This window comes from Mobula hypostoma, chromosome 2, assembly GCF_963921235.1.
Source record: "Mobula hypostoma chromosome 2, sMobHyp1.1, whole genome shotgun sequence".
NCBI lineage: Eukaryota > Metazoa > Chordata > Chondrichthyes > Myliobatiformes > Myliobatidae > Mobula > Mobula hypostoma.
This window is the reverse complement of record NC_086098.1, coordinates 67,465,361-67,484,623: the sequence shown is the minus strand read 5'-3', so window position 1 is coordinate 67,484,623 and position 19,263 is coordinate 67,465,361. Positions and strand designations below refer to the sequence as shown.

General features: G+C 38.0%; 1 protein-coding gene across 5 annotated transcripts in view; it reads left to right on the top strand.

The window, feature by feature from the left end:
* The window catches only part of allc (allantoicase), a 77,201-nt gene that overhangs the window by 43,861 nt on the left and 14,077 nt on the right, over positions 1–19,263 (top strand). Inside the window, exons 7-12 of one of the 5 annotated variants that reach the window (XM_063038296.1) lie at positions 1,035–1,167; positions 2,837–2,992; positions 3,922–3,995; positions 4,130–4,238; positions 6,529–6,656; positions 11,631–13,605. In XM_063038296.1, the coding sequence (XP_062894366.1) occupies positions 1,035–1,167; positions 2,837–2,992; positions 3,922–3,995; positions 4,130–4,238; positions 6,529–6,656; positions 11,631–11,765 (735 nt within the window). In that variant the 3' untranslated portion in view covers positions 11,766–13,605. Of the gene's footprint in view, positions 1–1,034; positions 1,168–2,836; positions 2,993–3,921; positions 3,996–4,129; positions 4,239–6,528; positions 6,657–11,630; positions 13,613–19,263 lie in introns of those variants that run through there. The other 4 variants (XM_063038287.1, XM_063038305.1, XM_063038300.1 and 1 more) reach the window with 4 other exon arrangements.

Sequence of the window (19,263 nt, the reverse complement as noted above, 5' to 3'; positions counted from 1 at the left end):
TACAGTTGTATGTCAAATACTCTAATTTCTAAGAGGCACATTTGACAGTATCCTGACTGATTGTGTTATGGCATTTTCTATACAAGAGGCTGCAAAGAGGAGGAGTCACAGCTTGTTTCATCACAAGCACAGCTCTCCTCTCTATTGACCGAGATGGTAGAGTTGTTCTGCCTCAAGAAGTGGCATTGTATCATTAAGCAATCCAACCATCTGGGTCTCACCCTCTTCTTTCTGCTACCATTTGGCAAGAGGTACAGATGCTTAAGTCCCTCACCACCAGATTCAGGAACAGCTGTTTTCATAAAACCATCAGCTTCTTGAACCAACTTACAAAACCCAAATTATTCCTCAGCAATGGAATACTTTGGACCATTTCTAGCACTATATCCCTGTGATGTTGCAGCAAGCAAATTTTTCGTTGCACTTGTTCCTTACTGTACTGCACATGACAATAAACTTGATTTGACTTTTGCCACAAAGATATAGACATTTCTGCCATTATCTTTCTTTCCTTTGGAATTTTTAAGAATGAGGGGCAACATTATTGAAACACGATTTTGAAGAGTTGTGACAGAATAGGTGTAGAGATGCTTCTATTGGTGGGAGAATCTCAAGTGAGGGAACATTGTTACAAAATTAGGGTGGTCTTTTAAAGGTGTGGTACATTGGAAGTACTTCTCACAGAGGGTAGAGAATCTCTGGATTTCTCTACCATGGAGGGTCGTAGAAGCTAGATCATTGGTAGTATTTAAAAAGGAAGCTGATAAATTTTTGGATCATCAATGAACTGAGGACTTCAGGGAAATGTTGCAGAAGGGGAGGATGAGGCAGATTGGCAAATAATTTTAGAACAGGGCTGAAAAGATAAGTGATCCAATTCTGCTCTAATTTTCTTGGATTCTTACGTTCAGAAATATATTAGGAAGCTCATTTGATATTTTTTTGGTTTACCATCATTTTATAGAGGCCAAGTAAGTTGGTGACTACTGGGAGAAAGTTGACAAGTCTTTCACATTTTACTCTTTCTATGTCAGTTGAATTCAGAGTGCTGGACTGAGTTAGTTCCAATGACAATTCTACAACCAGGTTATGTTGACACCTGCCATCATTACTTCCCTGTTCAGCAGCAGAAGCGATGGACTCATATCCGGCTTAACATGTACCCAGGTAACCATTCAAAGGCTATCTAATTGAATAACACAGTAGTGGAGTAATCCAGCATTCCCTAGAATATCAAAGCTGAAATGAGAATGCAAGTAAAATCAGAAAAGACCAAGTGGGTGATTCCAAATTTGTGTTTTTAAAGGATATAGTCTGAGGATGCACAAGGGATTTTGTCAGTGTCAGCTGCAATGCTATGTATCATGAGGCATTAGAGCTCATAACTAAAATTTGAATTCCTGTTCCAATGAATTGAATGTTTCTCAATTTAACGAAAACACCATCTTTGATTTGAAATGTATCTCTCAAAACTGTACTTCTCAAGTCTTCAAAATTCAGGGTAAATTTATTATCAAAGTACATATATAGCACCATATACTACCTTGAAATTAATTTTCTTGTAGACATTCACAGTAGATACAAAGAAACACAATAGATTCAACTACACAAAAACAAACAATCAATGTGCCAAAGACAACAAATTGTGCAAATACAGAAGAAAAAAAATAATAAATAAGTAATAAATAATATTGATAATGTGAGTTGTAGAGTCTTTGAAATGTGGAATTAGTTCAGTGTTGAGGTGAGTGAAGTTATCCACTCTGGTCAGAAACCTGATGGTTGAAGGGTAATAACTGCTCCTGAACCTGGTGGTATGGGACCTAAGGCTCCTGTACCTCCTTCACAATGGCAGTAACGAGATGAGAGTGTGGCCTGGACGATGGGAGACCTTGATGATGAATATTGCTTTACTGTGACTGTGCTCTTTGTAGATGTGCTCAATGGTGAGAGGGCTTTTCTTGTGGTGACATAGTAAATTCCAACAGGGCTAACTAGAAACTAAATAGGCAGAAAGCAGAAGCGGGAATCCCTGGTGTGGCTCCACAGGACTCTCAGTGATATCTAATTTTATCCTCCTCCTTCTGCACAAAAAAAAGTCCCTTAGTACACAGCATGGCAATTCAACGCATAATTATCCTTTAAAAGTGGATAGGTGTGACTCTAATCATGGATACCATTCCCCTAGCAATAGCGACTTGTATGAGCAGCTTTAAAACTGCTTTATCTATTTTAATGGTCTCATCGTCCGCTCTAACATCCAATCTACCATGAAACTTGCTTACAGAGTTCTTACTTATTCTATCTGCTGTAGGAGACAGCAAGATTGACATGATGAGCTCATTGGACATTGTTTGCTGCCAGGCCATTGACTAAACAGCTACATTATCATCCTGACTCTTCCATAAACCATGACATAGCACAACCATATATCAGTTATCTACTTCAATCTTGAAATAGAATTGCTCATTTGGTCTTAGCAGCACAGCAGAAGGATGACTGTGGTGAAAGAACTAGGATAGCAGTTGCATACATTTCGTATACAATTTTAGGCAGGCAACAGGCTGAGTACAGTGCAACTTAATGAAGGAGGATATTGAGCAACAGACTAAGGTCAGAGACACCTCAGAGACTTGACCATTCTGAAAAATAGGAAATACCAACTTTACTTATAGCGTGCCACTTGGAAAATTTGCTTACAGGTAGCAGGGCATGTTTTGTCGATGTGTGACGTTAGGCACATAGATTTGTCATGCAATAATTTTATTTGGTGATATTGACAGCTTTGCAGTAAATCTAAGCAAACATCATGTAATACTATGCTTTCTTTCTTTAGATGGCGGGATTGCACGGCTGAGGGTTTATGGCATAGGCCACAATGATTGGTCATCAATTTCACAGGGGCAAACAATAGATTTGGTTGCAATGACCAACGGAGGTGTATGCATGGGATTCAGCAATGCTCATTTTGGACTTCCTAACAACATTATAGGTAATATAGTTACAACACATTTCATTTCAAGGAATTTTATTAAAGGAGCAGGATGATTTACTTTATTCAGTTTAATGAAATGTTTATCTAAAGTTCTGAGATATATATTTAATATTCTTATTCTTCTTAGAAGAAATTTTCAGATAGAATAACATTAAGTATCAAATCCCCAACAGCCCAACCCAACTTTACTCACATTATCATCAGTTTCATGTAGATGCTCTACTGTCTGGCAAATTAAACATAATAAGTGGCAGGGGTTGGAAGTTTGGAGCTACAGCCCTTAACATTGCAATTTTGTCACACAAAATAGGCACCTTACACTATATCTATTTATATTATTTAAAATGATTTGCTTAATTTTATGCAACTAATTACTAGTAGAATTAATCCTATCAACGATAGTAGCAATTAGTTCTATCAACAAAGCATTCATTTCATTAAAAGAACCAATATCTAGTGTTTATTATGTAAAGTTTCCAAAAATTCATTTTTGTACATGCAGCAATTTCTTTATTGTTTTGATAATAAGATGGACATATCCAGATATAATTAGGCAATAATGTGTATGACACAAATTAACAACAGAATTTACAGATGTAACATCATGTTACTTCGTGATTGGAGGTATACTTTTCATGTAATACTCTTCTTAAAGGCAAATTAAATAACCCTTTATCAAAAAGCAGGCTAGACAGCATCAGTAAAGGGAGAAACAGTATTAATATTTCAGGTAGTTAATCTTTCACATGAAGCCTTCTATAAATGGTCAGTGAACTCGAACATTAACTGTTTGTCTCTCTACAGATGCTGCCTTACTGTTTTTTCAGCATGTTCTGTTTTTGTTTTAAGTAATTCTTCCTCTATTTTAAGTTCTATTTTTTTCAACTATTTTAATATTCCTAACATTTTAAGACTTATACTTGAAGGTATTGGAAGATCCAAAGTTATGTCTGATGGATGGGAAACTGCCCGGAGACTGGACCGACCAGCAATATTAAAGGTAGGAAACCAAAATTTTGCCAGTTGATAGTCTTCATAGCAGCCCATGACATTTTACACACATAGGTAATTTTCTGACCCATAGTTTCTAAATACATATCAATTGATATGGATTTTTTATATTTTGTTTTCTAGGCAGATGACCAGGGTATTTTACAGGTACCTGGCTGTGAATGGGCCATTTTTAAGCTTGGGCATCCTGGCTTAATAACAGACATTGAGATTGACACAAACCATTTTAAAGGTATAATGAGAGGACAAAAATGAAATCCAGAAGATTCCCATGATTATATTGAAATCCATTTCATACCTACTTAAGTTGCATCATATTTCCTAACCAACACACTTCTTTAAAACTGTAATGCCTATGTTGCATTTAAAGAAACTTTATATAATTATGTTCTCTCATTTCCAGTTTAATGAAAGATAGAATTATATTAATTGGACATCTGCCAAGATCTCAGAATGTCTTAAAGCAGTTTTACTGCCAGTAAATTGGTTTTGAATTGAAATTCTTGTTATGTAAGTAACTTGGCAACTGCTTGCTGATGACAATTTCCTAAAATTTGAAAAGGTTTTGATGGTTCAGTGGGTAAATATAGTTCAGCATCAGGTTTATTATCACTGACATATCTCAGTGAAAATTGTTGTGCAGTTGCAGTATAGTATCATACATAAAATATACTATAAATTAGTGAGAAATATATACAGTATATACACAAAGATTAAACAAGTAGCGCAAAAATAGTGAGATAATATAGAAATCTGATGGCGGTGTGAAAGAAGCTGTTCCTAAAATGCTGAGAGTACATTTTCAGGCTCCTGTACCTTCTCTCTGATGGTATTAATGAGAAGAGGTCATGTTCTGGATAGTGAGGGTCGTTAATGACGGATGCTGCCTTTTTGAGACATCACTTTTTGAAGATGTAAGAAGGCTAGTGCTCATGATGGAGCTGGCATCCCTCTGTAGCTTTTACCAATCCTGTGAAATGACCCCTCCATACCAGATGATGAAGCAACTAGTTGGAATGTTCTCCATGGTACATCTGTAGAAATTTGCTAGACTATTTGCTGACATACCCAATCTCCCCAAATTCCTAATAAACTATAGCTGCTACATGCCTTTATCGTGATTGCAGCAATATATCCGGTCCAGGATAGATTTTCAGAGTTGACACCCAGGAGCTTGAAACTGCTCACCCTTCCCACTGCTGTCCCGTCAATGAAGTCTGATGTGTGCTCATTTGACTTTCCCTTCCAGAACTCCACAGTCAATTCCTTGGACTTACTGATGAGTGTAAGGTTGTTATTGTGCTACCACTTAGTCAGCCAGTCCTATGCATTGAGACACTGATCAGTCATGAATGGCAGACCAGGTTCAGGGGGCTAAATTTATTGGTTCTGTCCCAACATAACTGAATAATCTGTGTTAACCTGATTGAGAGATACATGGTGGCCAGGGCACTGAAAGGATCCTGCAGACACCATGAAAATAATTTCATAGAGTCCTTTCGATTGACCTAAAAGGGTAGATGTGACCAGTTAGATATTTCATCCAAGCAAATCATCAGAAATACATAGGGAGCATTCAGAATTGAAACGAGCAGCCACTGGGAGATCCCGGCTGTTGAGGAGAACTGAGCAAAAGTGCTTGACAAAGTAGTTCCCCAATATGTTTATGGTCCCACTGATAGAGAGGAGCCATATTGGGAGGACTGGATGCAAGAAATAACACTTTCAGGTCACCATGTCACCTGGAAGGATTGTTTATGGCCCTGAATAGTAGTGAGAGAAAAGGTAACCACTAACTTCCGGTAACTACTCCCCTCTGGTTGCCTTGCTTTATGCCGCGCCCCCCCCCCCCCGGTTTTCCCTCATTCTGGTGGCCCTCTCACTCCTTCACTTCCCCTTCTCATCCTCACAATGTACTCATCACCTCCCTCTGGTTCCCCACCTCCTTTCCTTTATTCCGTGTTCTCCTATCGGTTTCTTCCTCCCTCATCTTTTCTACCTATCACCTCCTAGTTTCTCACATCATTCCCTTTCATCCCTCTCCCCCCACCCACTTATTTTCCCCTCTTGCCTCGATTCACCTATTACCTGCCAGCATGTGCCCCTCCCCTAACCTTATATTCTAGCTTCTCCCACCACCTTCCCAGTGTTGATGAAAGGTTTTGGCCCGAAATGTCAGCTGTTCACTTCCCCCAATAGATGCTGCGCCCAACCTGCTGGGCTGTCCGCCATTTTGTGTGTGTTGCTCAAGATTTTTGGCACCTGCAGGATCTCTTGTGTTTCTGAATGGACCAGTTCCCTGACCTCCAATTCACCTTGGTAGAGTTGCATTTGTAACTCTACCAAATGTTACAATTTGAGGAGGATTTTATTCTTCCAACACCTCACCCCCCCGCCCCCGGTCCAGCTGGGTGTTAAAGTTTATTCCAATATATTTCAACAGCTAACTTCAGATGAGTAGAATTGTTTTATTGGACATGGACGTGAATGGCATTGTTAAGCAAAAAGCTTTCTGTCACTAGGTAACTTTCCAGATAGTTGCCTAATTGAAGGGTGTGTTATCAGTCCAGAGAAGGAGAGAGAAAGCATCAAAGCAGAGTGGAAAAGCTGCACGAGCTTGAAATGGAAAATACTGCTGCCAATTACTAAGGTATGTGGTGTGAAGACCTTAATTAGTTGGCTTCAGAATGATGTGCATTTAAGACTATAGAGCTATATGGGAGTTCAAAATTAGTGATCATGGAGGAGTGAAGACTACATGAATTAGTATTTATTCATGATCAAAGGAGAACATTTCAGGGCTATTTGGAAGGAGTGGGATTTGAGTCCAACCTTTCAAAGAACTAAAGTAGGCACAATAGGCTGAACCATTTAAGTTCAAAGTTCAAAATAAAAACATGAGATTTTACTACCATGAGATTCATTTTCATGCAGGTACCTACAAAAGAATAGAACTTTTTGAAAAAAAATTACATAAACATAGATAGAAGACAAACTGTGAATAAGAATAATACTGACAACAGGAGTCTATAAAGAGTCTTTGAAATTGGGTCTGTAGGTCACAGAATCAGCTTAGAGTAGTGGTGAATGAAGTTCTCCACGCTGGATCAGGAGCCTGTTGGTTGTAGGGTAATTTGTGTTCCATTAATCAATGGCTACATGAACCATAGAGCCAGAGTGGGCTGATGACTAACGTATTGCAGACCTGCCCCTCTGCAGTGTAACTTGAAAGTTAGGAATAAGTTAACTGTATGATGCAGGTGTGTTCAAATGTACAAGCATTTGACGTAAAAACATAAATAGGCCACTTAGACCTGCCATTCAATAAGTATGTGAGGAGCCAGAGATGGCAGGTGAGGTCTTATCTGAATATTTCTCAGCTGACTTCACCAAGATAATAAGTTCGTGGATAATATGTGGATAATTTAGAGCAGGTTAGCATTGAGGATGTTTTAGATGATGTGAAATGCATAAAATTTGATAAACCCTCAGGGCCAGATGAGATAAATGCTAGTACGCTATGCGAAGTAAGGGAGGAGATAAGGGAAGAGAAGTTTAGATAAGTACATGGATGGAAGGGGTATGGAGTGCCATGGTCCCAGTGCAGGTCGATGGGAGTAGGCAGTTTAAAATGCTTCGGCATGGACTTAGTGGGCCCAAGGGCCTATTTCTGTGCTAGGACTCCATAGCTGGATTGCTGATGGAGCCTAGAGTGTGTTTTTTGGCCACATGTAAGGTGGTAGAAGCATGAAGGAGAGCTAATACTCCTTTATTTAAGCAGTATAGCTAGCATAAGCCAGGTAACTATAGGATTAGTGAGCTTTACATCTGAGGTAGGAAAATTATTGCAGAAATGTCTAAAGGATCAGATTTAGATACATTTTGAAAGGCAAGAGTTGACGAGGACCCTGTAAGGGCAAAATCCTGCCTCAGTAATTTGTTGAATTTTTTAGGCTAATTGCAATATAAATTGGCATAAAATAGAAGGATGCTTTACTGATTGGCTGCTGTGATCAGTGGTGTACTGCAGGGATCAGTGATAGGGCCCTTATCAAGAATCTATCTGAATGTACCTTGTTCAAAGATTGTTTCCATTGTATTTTGGGGTAGAATATTCGAAAGACTCAAAAACCATTTACGTAGAAGAAATCAGTGTGATACCTTAATTTAACGGCAATCCAGATTAGGCTACACCAGGATCTGAATGTTTCTCTGCTGCTGGGTTTACCATTAAATCAAAGGTGCTCTGTAAATTGCTGAACAAAGGAGCTTGTTGCACATTGTGTATGGCCCCTTAATTTTGGGACTAGACCCCCATTTATGTGAATTTTAAAAATATTTAATTAACTATTTGTTTATTTTTAGTTTCCTGTATATTTTTACATTGTATATTAGGTGCAGAAGATTTTTACAAGGATGCTGATTGGATTAGAGGGGATATACTTGCAAATACAGAGAGGCTAGACAAACTTGGGTTGTTTTCTCTGGGACAGCAGAGACTGAGGCAGATATGATATAAGTTTATAAGATTATGAGAGGCATAGAGTGGATAGTTGGTATCCTTTTCCCAATGTTTAAATGTCTAATACCAGAGGGCATGCATTTCAGATGAGAGGAGGTAAGTTCACAAAATGCTGGAGGAACTCAACAAGTCAGGCAACATTGATGGAGGGGAATAAGCAGTCGACGATTTGGGCTGACAGACCTCCTTCAGGCTCTCAGCCCAACTCATCAACTGTTTATTCCTCTCCATAGATGCCGCCTGACTTGCTGAGATCCTTCAGCAATTTTTGTGCGTTGCTCAAGATTTCCGGCATCCGCCGAATCTCTTTCGTAAGTTCAAAGGAGATGTGAGGGGCAAGATTTTTACAGAGGGAATAGTGAGTGCCTGGAATACATACACAAAGGTGGTGGTGGAGGGAAATATAATAGAGGTATTTAGCCTCTTAGTTAGGCATATGAATTTATAGAGAATGGAGTGATATAGACATTGTATTGGCAGAAGAGATTAGCTTAGTTGCATTTTGTTACTAATTTAATTAGTTCAGCACAACATTGTGGGCCAAAGGATCGTTTCTAGAGAATTAGGGCACTACAACAGAGTCCAGTGCTGTACTGTTCAATGTTCTAAATTTCTCTGCTCTGAACAGGAGCCACCACGGGGGATCTTGTTAAGTTCCTTACTAAACTCAATGGAGACAATGTCCACTGCCCTGCTTTTGTCAATCCTCAGTAGGAATGTTTTTGATGTCCCATTAATGGGCTAATCGTAAGGTTCAAAGTTCATTTACCTATTACAAAAAGAGTAGAAATTCTTCAGAATCTCATCAAATTTTAACTGATTTACATATTGAGAATCCTTGACAGAGATAACACATTATTGATTTATTTAAACTGTGTAAAATATATCTTTTTCAGGAATAAGAATAGATTGTTTTTGCTGTTGTTTGTTCTGTTTGGAAGTTTCTGTTTGATGTAAGCACTTAAGGACTTTCATAAATTTATGTCTTCCTCACGGCTGTAAAGCTGATTTGGTTAGTTGAGGTGGTTAATGATTAGTTTCATATAAGGAACAGGTTAATATTTAAATAAACATTCCTTCCCATAATTGTGGATGGGGGAGCTAGAAAAATATAAATTTACTTTGTTGGGGTCAGCAGTTTGGCTAATTCTATATCAGTATGAATAAGGAAGAATTCAGTTGCTTTGTTAAACTATAATCGCTAACTGCTCAATTCACATGACTTTAGCATTTGTTCCCCTTTGGCTATGCCCTTTCACTTTCTTTGAAGAGCAAGACTCAGCTCAGATGTGCCAGGGATTGTTAAAGTCTGTTTTTGATTAACAGCTCCTTTAACCATTACAGTTTCATGCCGACAGCACAGACTGAAAAATTCTACGGCAAACCACAGACCACAGGCCACTGTTCACTTTCTGGAGGCCAAGTTTTAACAACATCAGCTATAGTCAATTATTTAGGGTTCAGGTTTGTTATGTGAATTATTTCTGTTTTAAGTGGTAGGTCACTGCTCCTGGACTTTATTGCTGAAGAGAATTCTCTTTCATATGTACTGCCATCTCTGAGCTCAGTTTCTACTTCCTGAGATTGCCTCCAACTGTTTGTGAATCAATTTGCAGTCAGTCACCTATTACTATGTCTGTACATTGTTTGTGGAGGAAGGTGTTTTATTGTCCTCCACAATCTGTGCCCTCTATTGATTAATTGGTATATTATGATCCAATGAAAGATGATGGGGCAGAACAATGAACTTCCACATTGCCGCTGCTTGCCACTCATTCTGAGCATCTTCGTCTACTGCTTGTTTACTCCCAATGAATTTTAATGTCTGTTTCCTTATTTGTGTTCTAAGATATTATTCTAATTTCTCAGGGACAAGAGAGACTGCAGATGCTGGAAAAAGCTAGAGGAACTCAGTAGGTTAGGCAGCATTTATGGAGAGTGCCCTGCTAGTTTCTACCTCCCACCCTTAGATCCACATAAACCTAATTGCCCCAGGAAGCCCATTGTTTCTGCCTGTTGCCCTACAGCATGTGTGTCCACATACCTCGAATCTATTTTGTCCCTCTTGGCTCAGTCCCTTCCTACCTCCATCTGGGATACTTTGGATGGTCTCCATTACTCCAATCCCTTTCAGTTTCCTGGCCCTGATTGCCTTATTTTCTTTAAGAACCTCCAGTCCCTATATAATTCCATTGCCCACCAGGAAGCTCTCTGTTTCTTTGTACATTATAGACCTATCTAGTCCCCCCCAACCTCCCTCCTCTATCTTCTGGAACTGTTTCTTGCCCTTGAATAATTTCTCTTTCAGCTCCTCCCTCTTTCTCCAAACCAAAGGAGTAGCCATGGGCACCTGCATGTTCCCCAGCTACTGTACATGGAATAGTCTATGTTCCAAGCCTACAATTATAATTTCTCATTTTTAATTCTCCCTGAAATGTGACTCAACATCATTAATTCCTTTGTAAAGAAAGGTTAGCTTTATTTGTCACATGTACATCAAGACACACAGTGAAATGTGATGTTTATGTCAATGACCAACACCATCCAAGAATATGCTGGGGGCAGCCTGCAAATGTCGCCATGGTTCTGGCCTACTTAGCATGCCCACAACTTACTAAACTTAACTGCACGTTTTTTTGGGAATGTGTGGAGGGATGAGGGGAAACCGGAGCACCGTGAAGAAATCCACATTGTCACAGGGAGAAGGTGCAAGCTCCTTACAGAGGGTATTGAGAATTGAGCCCCGATCTTCTGATTGCCGATGATGTAAAGCATTATATTTATGTAAAATCAAAGCATTGCTATACAATTATTTCAATTAATGGGGCATTGTTAACAGTAAAATATTTTAACTAACCATTTTGGTTTATTGGTGTAAAATTTGTAAAGGATAATGATAAAATTGAAAGATAATGAGATAATGCAGGGATATAGGACCAAGTAGTGATTTCACTGACTCTGTATGAAAGCACTTTCCACTTGCAGAGAGTGACACGGTGAAAGAAATTTTCCTGTTCTTCCTCATCTCCACAAAAGTGTTTAATCAGTTTCCCTTGGAAAGAATGTCCCTTCCTTTCATAATCCTTTCTCTTTCAATTTTAGCTGAAACCACACCAGCAGCATTTCTTCTCCATCAAAATGCAAGATGTCGTAACTCATGTGAGGCTGACGATTAAACCAGATGGTGGGATTAGTAGGATGCGGCTAATGGGACACCCATGTTCCTTCCCTCGATGAATCTGTGAAGTTTCTCATAAATATTTTGTAAATTCTTCTCTTAGGTACCATTTCAGCTTTGTTAGACTATGATAGACTACAAACTTATCTTTATTGCAGAGTGTCTTATGTCATTGACGCTAATAACGCTATGAAAAAAGTCTTCTCTCATAAATTGATCAATGACATTTACCCTCTACAAATATATGGACTGTGGAGGCACTGATGTTATATGCAGGCAATAGCAGACCTGATCTTGTGATTCTAAATATAAATCAAAGATCCAGATTCAAATGCATGTCTTGGTGTCAGCATTTTCCCTGCCTTGGCTGAATTCTTTGTAGGGTTTTAATTTTGAACTGTAATTTTTGGCTCAGTTTGTTTTAGGTGTTCGACAAAATTAGTCTCTTTTGGTCATTAGAAACTGAAATGTATCAGCTTGTAGTCTATATAAAGCATAACAAATTGAAAGTGCTAATAAACAATTTAGTCCTGCCAAAGGGTCTTGGCCTGAAACGTTGACTGTACTTTTTTCCATGGATGCCGCCTGATATGATAAGTTCCTCCTGCATTTTGTGTGTGTTGCTTGGATTTCCAGCATCTGCCGATTTTCTCTTGATTGTGCTATTAATAACCAAGCATACACATTTAAAGTCACATCAGCACTAATATTTATCTGAGTCCATCAGATCATCATGGGCCAACATATCTCACAGGTAAATGGTTTGGGTCAGATGTCTAGATGAGCACTTTGAAAATCCTATGCAGCAGTCCGAAAGCAAAATCTAGTAAAATGTAAATCAGCATGCTTCACACTTATTGACAATGTACAACTTTATTGATGAAGATAGTTTTAAAAAGCAATTTTTTTCTAATTTCATAGTGTTTGTACTTATTGGATAAAATAAAATCCAAAAATGCCTCTTGGTCACTTTATAACGAGGGAACCTCCACGAAGTCTTTGTATCAGGGAAGTTCCCTCATTGAAGTAAAACCAGGGGGTATTTATGCCATGTTGAGCACCTCCTGCATCAAGAAGGACAAGTAAATGCAGCAGAATTTGCTGCTTAGTTGGGCTACACTGGCCCTGCCTCTAAATTTAATATTGAATGGGAATATTAAACCTTCTGCATAGAAATCAGATCCCCAAATGACTAGAATTCCACAGTGATTCCCACTTCTACTTGTTGGAAGATGTTGTGTCTGGGTGACCTTTCTTCCATCCATGGAGATATTGAGGAGTACCTAAATGAGCTGTATTCATGACGGAAGTGAAAGATAGACTTGAGAGTTTTATTTAAAGCACAGGCCTCTCTTCACCATTGTCATATTTAGCCTAGCATTGAGTTGAGCAGTCAGCAGTTTTTTGAGACAATTTCTCATGATTGAGTAACACAATTAGAATTACTGTAATGTATATAAAATATAAATTTACCATGTAGTAGTATATAATTGCTATCAGCAATGTTACTATATGAACAAGCAATGTACCTGTAACAAAGTTACCTCTGTTATTTAATATGAGATGATAACGCCAATGGCTCTACTAAACTATCAGAGAAAATTATACAAGTGAGTTTGTGAAATAATAAACATTTCTAACCAATTTTAGTTTATTTCTTCCCTATAAGAGTATGTAACCATAATTTGTGGCGGAAATTTGTGTAGTAAAACTTCTTAGTTATTTGTGTTATTTTCCTCTTTAAATGCCAGCCCTGTACCATTGCAGGGGAGAGGAGTCAAATAAATATTTGAAAATTAGAAAAAAAGTAAAAATCTCAGTTCAGAGTCCATTGTGTTTTTACATTTATCTTAAATTAAAGATGTCTTGTATATTATGTGGATGTTTTCTGGATTAATAAGATAGGATAAATCATCTCAGATGGGTGCTTTTTGACCTGGACATTGAACTGGGACTTTGACAGATAGGCATAATACTCCCATGCCACTGTTCTGAAGAAGTGCAGAGGCATTGTTGTTGTTAAAGCTTTTATAAGAACTAACACATGAACATGATATTTGGCTCATTATCACATTGATGTTTTGTGGGAGACTTCTGTATTTTCCACATTAGACCAATGACGACACTTCAAATGGATTTCACACTTAAGAAAAGGGACAAAGATATGAGAGAAGTCATATCAAATTTATTTTTTTCCACGGTGTGAAGCTCACCTAAGTCCGAGTCTGATTTATCTTTAAAAATAAGAATGGAAGGCAGAGTTTCACTGATTGTGTTTCAGGTTTACTGAAGAATTGGATGCTCCCTTTGTTTATGCTAAAAATATCATGTTTGTCTCCAGGATGGAAAAAAAAACCTCGGAAAGTGTATGCTCAGGAATTATTTATTGAGTGAGGGTGTGCTGTGCTAAATAATGCAGGAACTATAATTTTTATTTTTAGGATTTATTCACTGTATGTGTATGTTACTGGCAATGATAATATTTAAATACTCCTGAACTAAGTAACTGATTTTAGAGGGTAGTTACTGGAGAACTATGATGCAGTGGCAGTAGAATCACATATAGGTCAGAGCTGGGAAAAGATGGCACGATTCTATGCCAGCAGGAGAAGAGTGAATTATATTATTTTTTATGACAATCCAGCAGCTTCACTATCACCATTACTTACACAGGTTTTAAAATCTAGATCTTATCTAATTTAATTTAATCAATAAACTGCATTGAAATTCCCCAGCTACTGTGACGGAACTTAGATCCATACATCTGGCCTCAATATTATGAGATGAGTATCTTAACCACTGCACTGCACTGTACTGTATTCATCCAAGTGAAGTAAGATTGATTTTTATTTATGTTATCCAGTGTTAAGTGGTGAAGAACAATGCAGAATCTTAATTATTCTTGTGGCTTTCAGGAGTCTAGAAGGAATTTTGTTCCAGATCTCAGCAGCATATTTACATGAAAAGAAACATAGATTAGATATTGAGCTGGATGGTCACCATGTTTTGAATGAACTTTGACTGAATGTTCAATGTAACAACCAGATTAGTTGGGAGGACGCCTTGCACGCTAAGAGTGCTCATTTCAAGATCAACATGTCTTTCACATTCCTCACTGCATAAAAAAGGTTATTCATCCCACTGTTAGAGCAATCTCATTAATCCCAATCCCTCATTTATTTCACCGCAAACTTTTCTTTCTCATATGGTCGTCAACTCCACTCTGATTCTCCTGTCTATTCTGGAGTCATTTACAGCAGCCAGTTTGCTTATCAATCTGCCCATCTTTGGGATGTGGAAGGAAACCATGATGCCTATGCAGCCACAGGGAGAACGTACTGCAGGCTGCACCATTCATTAGGACTGAACTCAGCATCCTGGAGCTTTAATGGACCACTCTGCCAAACTCACTTTGGATATATGTCAAACAACAAAAGTTGCTGCATCTATATTTTGAGAATTAATCAGCTACATTTGATCTGGTAGGATTAAGAAATTTCCCCGACTCGATGTATGGAAATAACCTTGAGCACTGCTCTAAATGGAGACTTACAACCACATCAGGTACTGAATAACAAACATCAACTGTGGAAAATTGCTTTTGTGTTTACGTGATATTTTAGTATTCCTGTAAAGAGCAGAGAAACCAAAAGAGGCAACCGGAGATTCTGAAGCAATTGCTCACACCTCACTAATCCACTGATATTCTTTGAGGAGGTAACTAAAATTAGAACACAGTTTGCCAGTGGGTGTAATGTACCTGAACTTGCAGAAAACATTTCATCAGGTTCAAGCACAAACTATTAAAGAAGGTAGTGAACCTTGGATTTAAATGCACTTTAGCTTGCTGTGTTGAATCTGGCTTGGCAATTGAAAGCAAGTGATGAGTGAAATACTGCATATTTTCAGGATCAAAATTAAAAAAAAACAAAATTGCTGTGGCCACACAGCAGGTTAATCAGAATATGTAGGAAACTGGGAACTTCAATGTTTCAGGACGATGTTTTTTTTCCACATAAGACAGAGAAATGCCTATCCATTCATTTTTAATTAATAGAAACACTTGTTTGCAAATGGGATATACTCCCAAATTCCTGGAAGACTTCTTGATACTAAGAATGCCACAGATATCAAAAATACACATTTTTTTTTATAATACAGTGGATTCTAGTTAATTGGGCTATCGGTTAATTGGGGCAACCACATTTGTGACAATACAAAGAGTAAAAACTAATCGAGAAAGTTATTCTTGATTAGGATTCCCTTTGTTTATTTGGGACACCATCCTGCTTAATTAGGACAGCAGACTGTTGCCGAACTGTCTACTGGTCACACAAGTGTGCGCACATTAAATAACATCAGCCATGCGCACTTGTGTGACTGTTAGACCCTACACTGCGCTTAGAGCAAACTGTTTTTAAATAACATCAGTTGCGTATGTTTGTGTTTAAAAAGCAGTGATTTTTGTCACTGATAGTTGGTGAAAAATAAGCAGTAAGACAATTCAGAACTGTCTTGTTCATTGTGTTTTCAAGCATTCAGGCTTGGAGCTTCTAGAAACTACTGTGAGTGAACAACTTTATTACTTCAACAAGTTAGGAACTACAAAGGATTTGAAGGTATTGACAATCATTCTTGAATGTGATAGTGAAAATGAAGATTTTAAGGATGCAGTCATTGTATGAAGGCAGTCTATTATCTGCACTAGGTGCACCTGCTGATTTTGTTCATTGTGTACACTGGATGAATTTCTCCATCAAAAACTATTAGGAATTAATACACAGTTTAATGGTACTGTAGTAATATTGGTAGTGTTATCATTTGTTCTGTATTTAATTTTATACATACTTGGTTTTATTATACCTTTTTAATTATTTCCATGATACTTTGGCTAATTGGTTTAGCCTCTAAATTGGCCCAAAATGTACTGGTCCCGATGTGTTCCATTTCACTGCAATCAACTCTATATAATACAAGAACTTCAAATACCATCATTTATAATGCAGGACAGATCACTCTAATAATGTACAATATTTCTATTTTATATGCACGTCACCAAGATCTCCTCTATATAATTTTATCGTTAAACAGTTAGTGGGTTTTGCACAGGTTCCAGCTGCTAGATGTGTAATGACAAGAGGATCCTAGACACTGGATTTTCTACACAGAACTTACGTTTAGGATGGTGGTGAATATTGGGAGCTTGGTTTGAGGTGTTTGATGTTGTGGTGTTCATTGAGCTTGGCAATTAGCTTGCAGACATTTCGTCACTAGTTGAGGAGACATCCTCAGTGTGCAGTTGTTGGTGTTTCTCCATGAGAGTGCTCGCGTTTATATAGGCTCCCTTACGGTTGCCTCCGTCCAGATTGGCTACCCCTTCAGTTGCTCTGAATTCTATTGGCTCACGTTTCCTTGGCTCTTAAAGGTCTGTAGATGGCATTTCTTTTGCTATGTTTGTTTATGGAGTTATCAAAAGACAACCATGTTTCTAAAAATTATTGTGCATGCTTCATGTCTGCCTGAGGCAAAACTTCCACAGTGTCCCAGTTAAAGTGCTGTGCTTCTCGGTCTTCATGTACTGAGATCAGCAAACTTATGTGGATAATACACCAACCTTCCCCACATGAGAAGTATAATGAAGAAGTCAGCAGGTGGTATGGAACCTAGCCTTATGTTTGCCAGGAGGATGAAGGATTTTGACTTTAAGAAGATATAGATGGTTGGTCAGTTGTACAGAAAAATTGACAGACAGACTTTAATCAAAGACATGTGAAATAATACATTTGGGGAGGTGAAACAAAATATATTAAGTAGGATGATTTTGCCAAGTGTGAAGGAAAGAGCTAGGTGATTGTAGACTATATGTCCATACATCCTTAAAGGCAGCAGGCCAGGTAGATAATATTGTTAAAAAAGCCTAGAGATATTTTCCTTTATTAGCTGAGGCAAAAAATACAAACATAAAGAGATGTCGCTAGAATATAACAGTAATTGGACCACAGCCTCATCCATACAGTTCTGGTATTAAATTACAGGAAAGTACAATTACACTGGAAAATACCCAGAGAAATTTATGAAATGTTTCTAGGTGTAGAAAATTATAGCAATGAGGAAGGATTTGATAGAGTAGCATTTTGTTTTCTTTGTAAGAAGGCAGATTGAAACGAGACTTAACCAAGATGTATAAAATTTCAACATATCTAAATTGAGTAAGTAGGAAGGATCTATTTCCCTGAGCAAAGGGATCAAAAAAAAAACACTTGTTTAAAGTGATTGTTAAAAGAATTAAAGGGGAAATGAAAAAAAGAAGTTGGAAGTAATTCCTTGAGAGTGCAATGGAGTCAGAAACTCTCATCCATACCTCTGTAGTGCTAAGATATGTATTTAAAATCTGTGACCCGCAGGGCTGTAGGCCAAGAACTGGAAGACTGAATTAGGTTGAGTGACTCTTTTTTTTCAAATAGCACTGATGTGATGGGCTGAGTGCTCTCATGGTTATATGATTCTACAGAGTAGAGGACTTTTTACTACAGCAATCTGCACATTTGGTCATGAACAGCACCATGCACTGGAAGACCAGCAGATCAAAGTGCATCTTTCACCAAATTAAGAATCTTCCAGCAGCAATTGCTGTTTGTCTCAATGTGTGTTCCTGGGACTAACCCCTAGTACGGAGAGTTCTGTGTTACACATCTGTTCAGAACGGACCTCAACAAAGATCATGGCACATCTTTCTACATCTTTTTGGCAAATGGACATTTTGCTGGTAGATGGATGATATCAATAGCCTCAGTGACAATATGTGGTGAGATGTAGACTCGGATTACTCGTGAAGGATCTGAGTGAGAAAGCTCTTCCCACCAAAAGTCAAGCAAGATATTGGAGCTAGGTTAAAAGTTTTAATAATAATGCACTCATCTATTGTCTCTCTAAACCTGTTTAGAGAATAATCTGACAGGATCAACCATCTTCATTCCTGTTGGTTCATGAGACTACTCCGTGCAGTCTGCTGTTTCATTAATTTGTGGTCAAATATTTCCACAAAATAAACGTGCAGCAAAATGGAGTAATCCATCCTTTACAACATACTTTTTGTTAGATAGAACCTCAACAATGTGGTAGCACTTGGTGTTTGCTTATCCAGGGTCTATTCACAGCTTGATGAAGGTAGCCATTGGGACATAGGTTGTACAGGGGGCACGCTTCTCCCCCTTTTCTGGAGATCTTTATGTCATGTTTTTCTGGAAACATCTAAAGAATCTGAAAGTGGCTTTAGTGACAGTCACGACATGGTAGTGAGCCCACCTGCAATAACGTTTTGCACCCATTGACCAGGTTGATTTCTATAACTGGGATAATTTTGCCTCCTTTTTGCTATATTGTTCTTTGTGGATTTTCTCATCAATTTTCCACAAGCTAATTTAAACTTTTGACAATTTCTCCCTTAGTACTATTTTATATATGAAAATCTGATTTACTAGTTTAGCAAGAAACTAAATCAAAGACATTGATCCCCATGCCACTGATTCTTGGTGTCATCACTTAATGGTGAGCTTC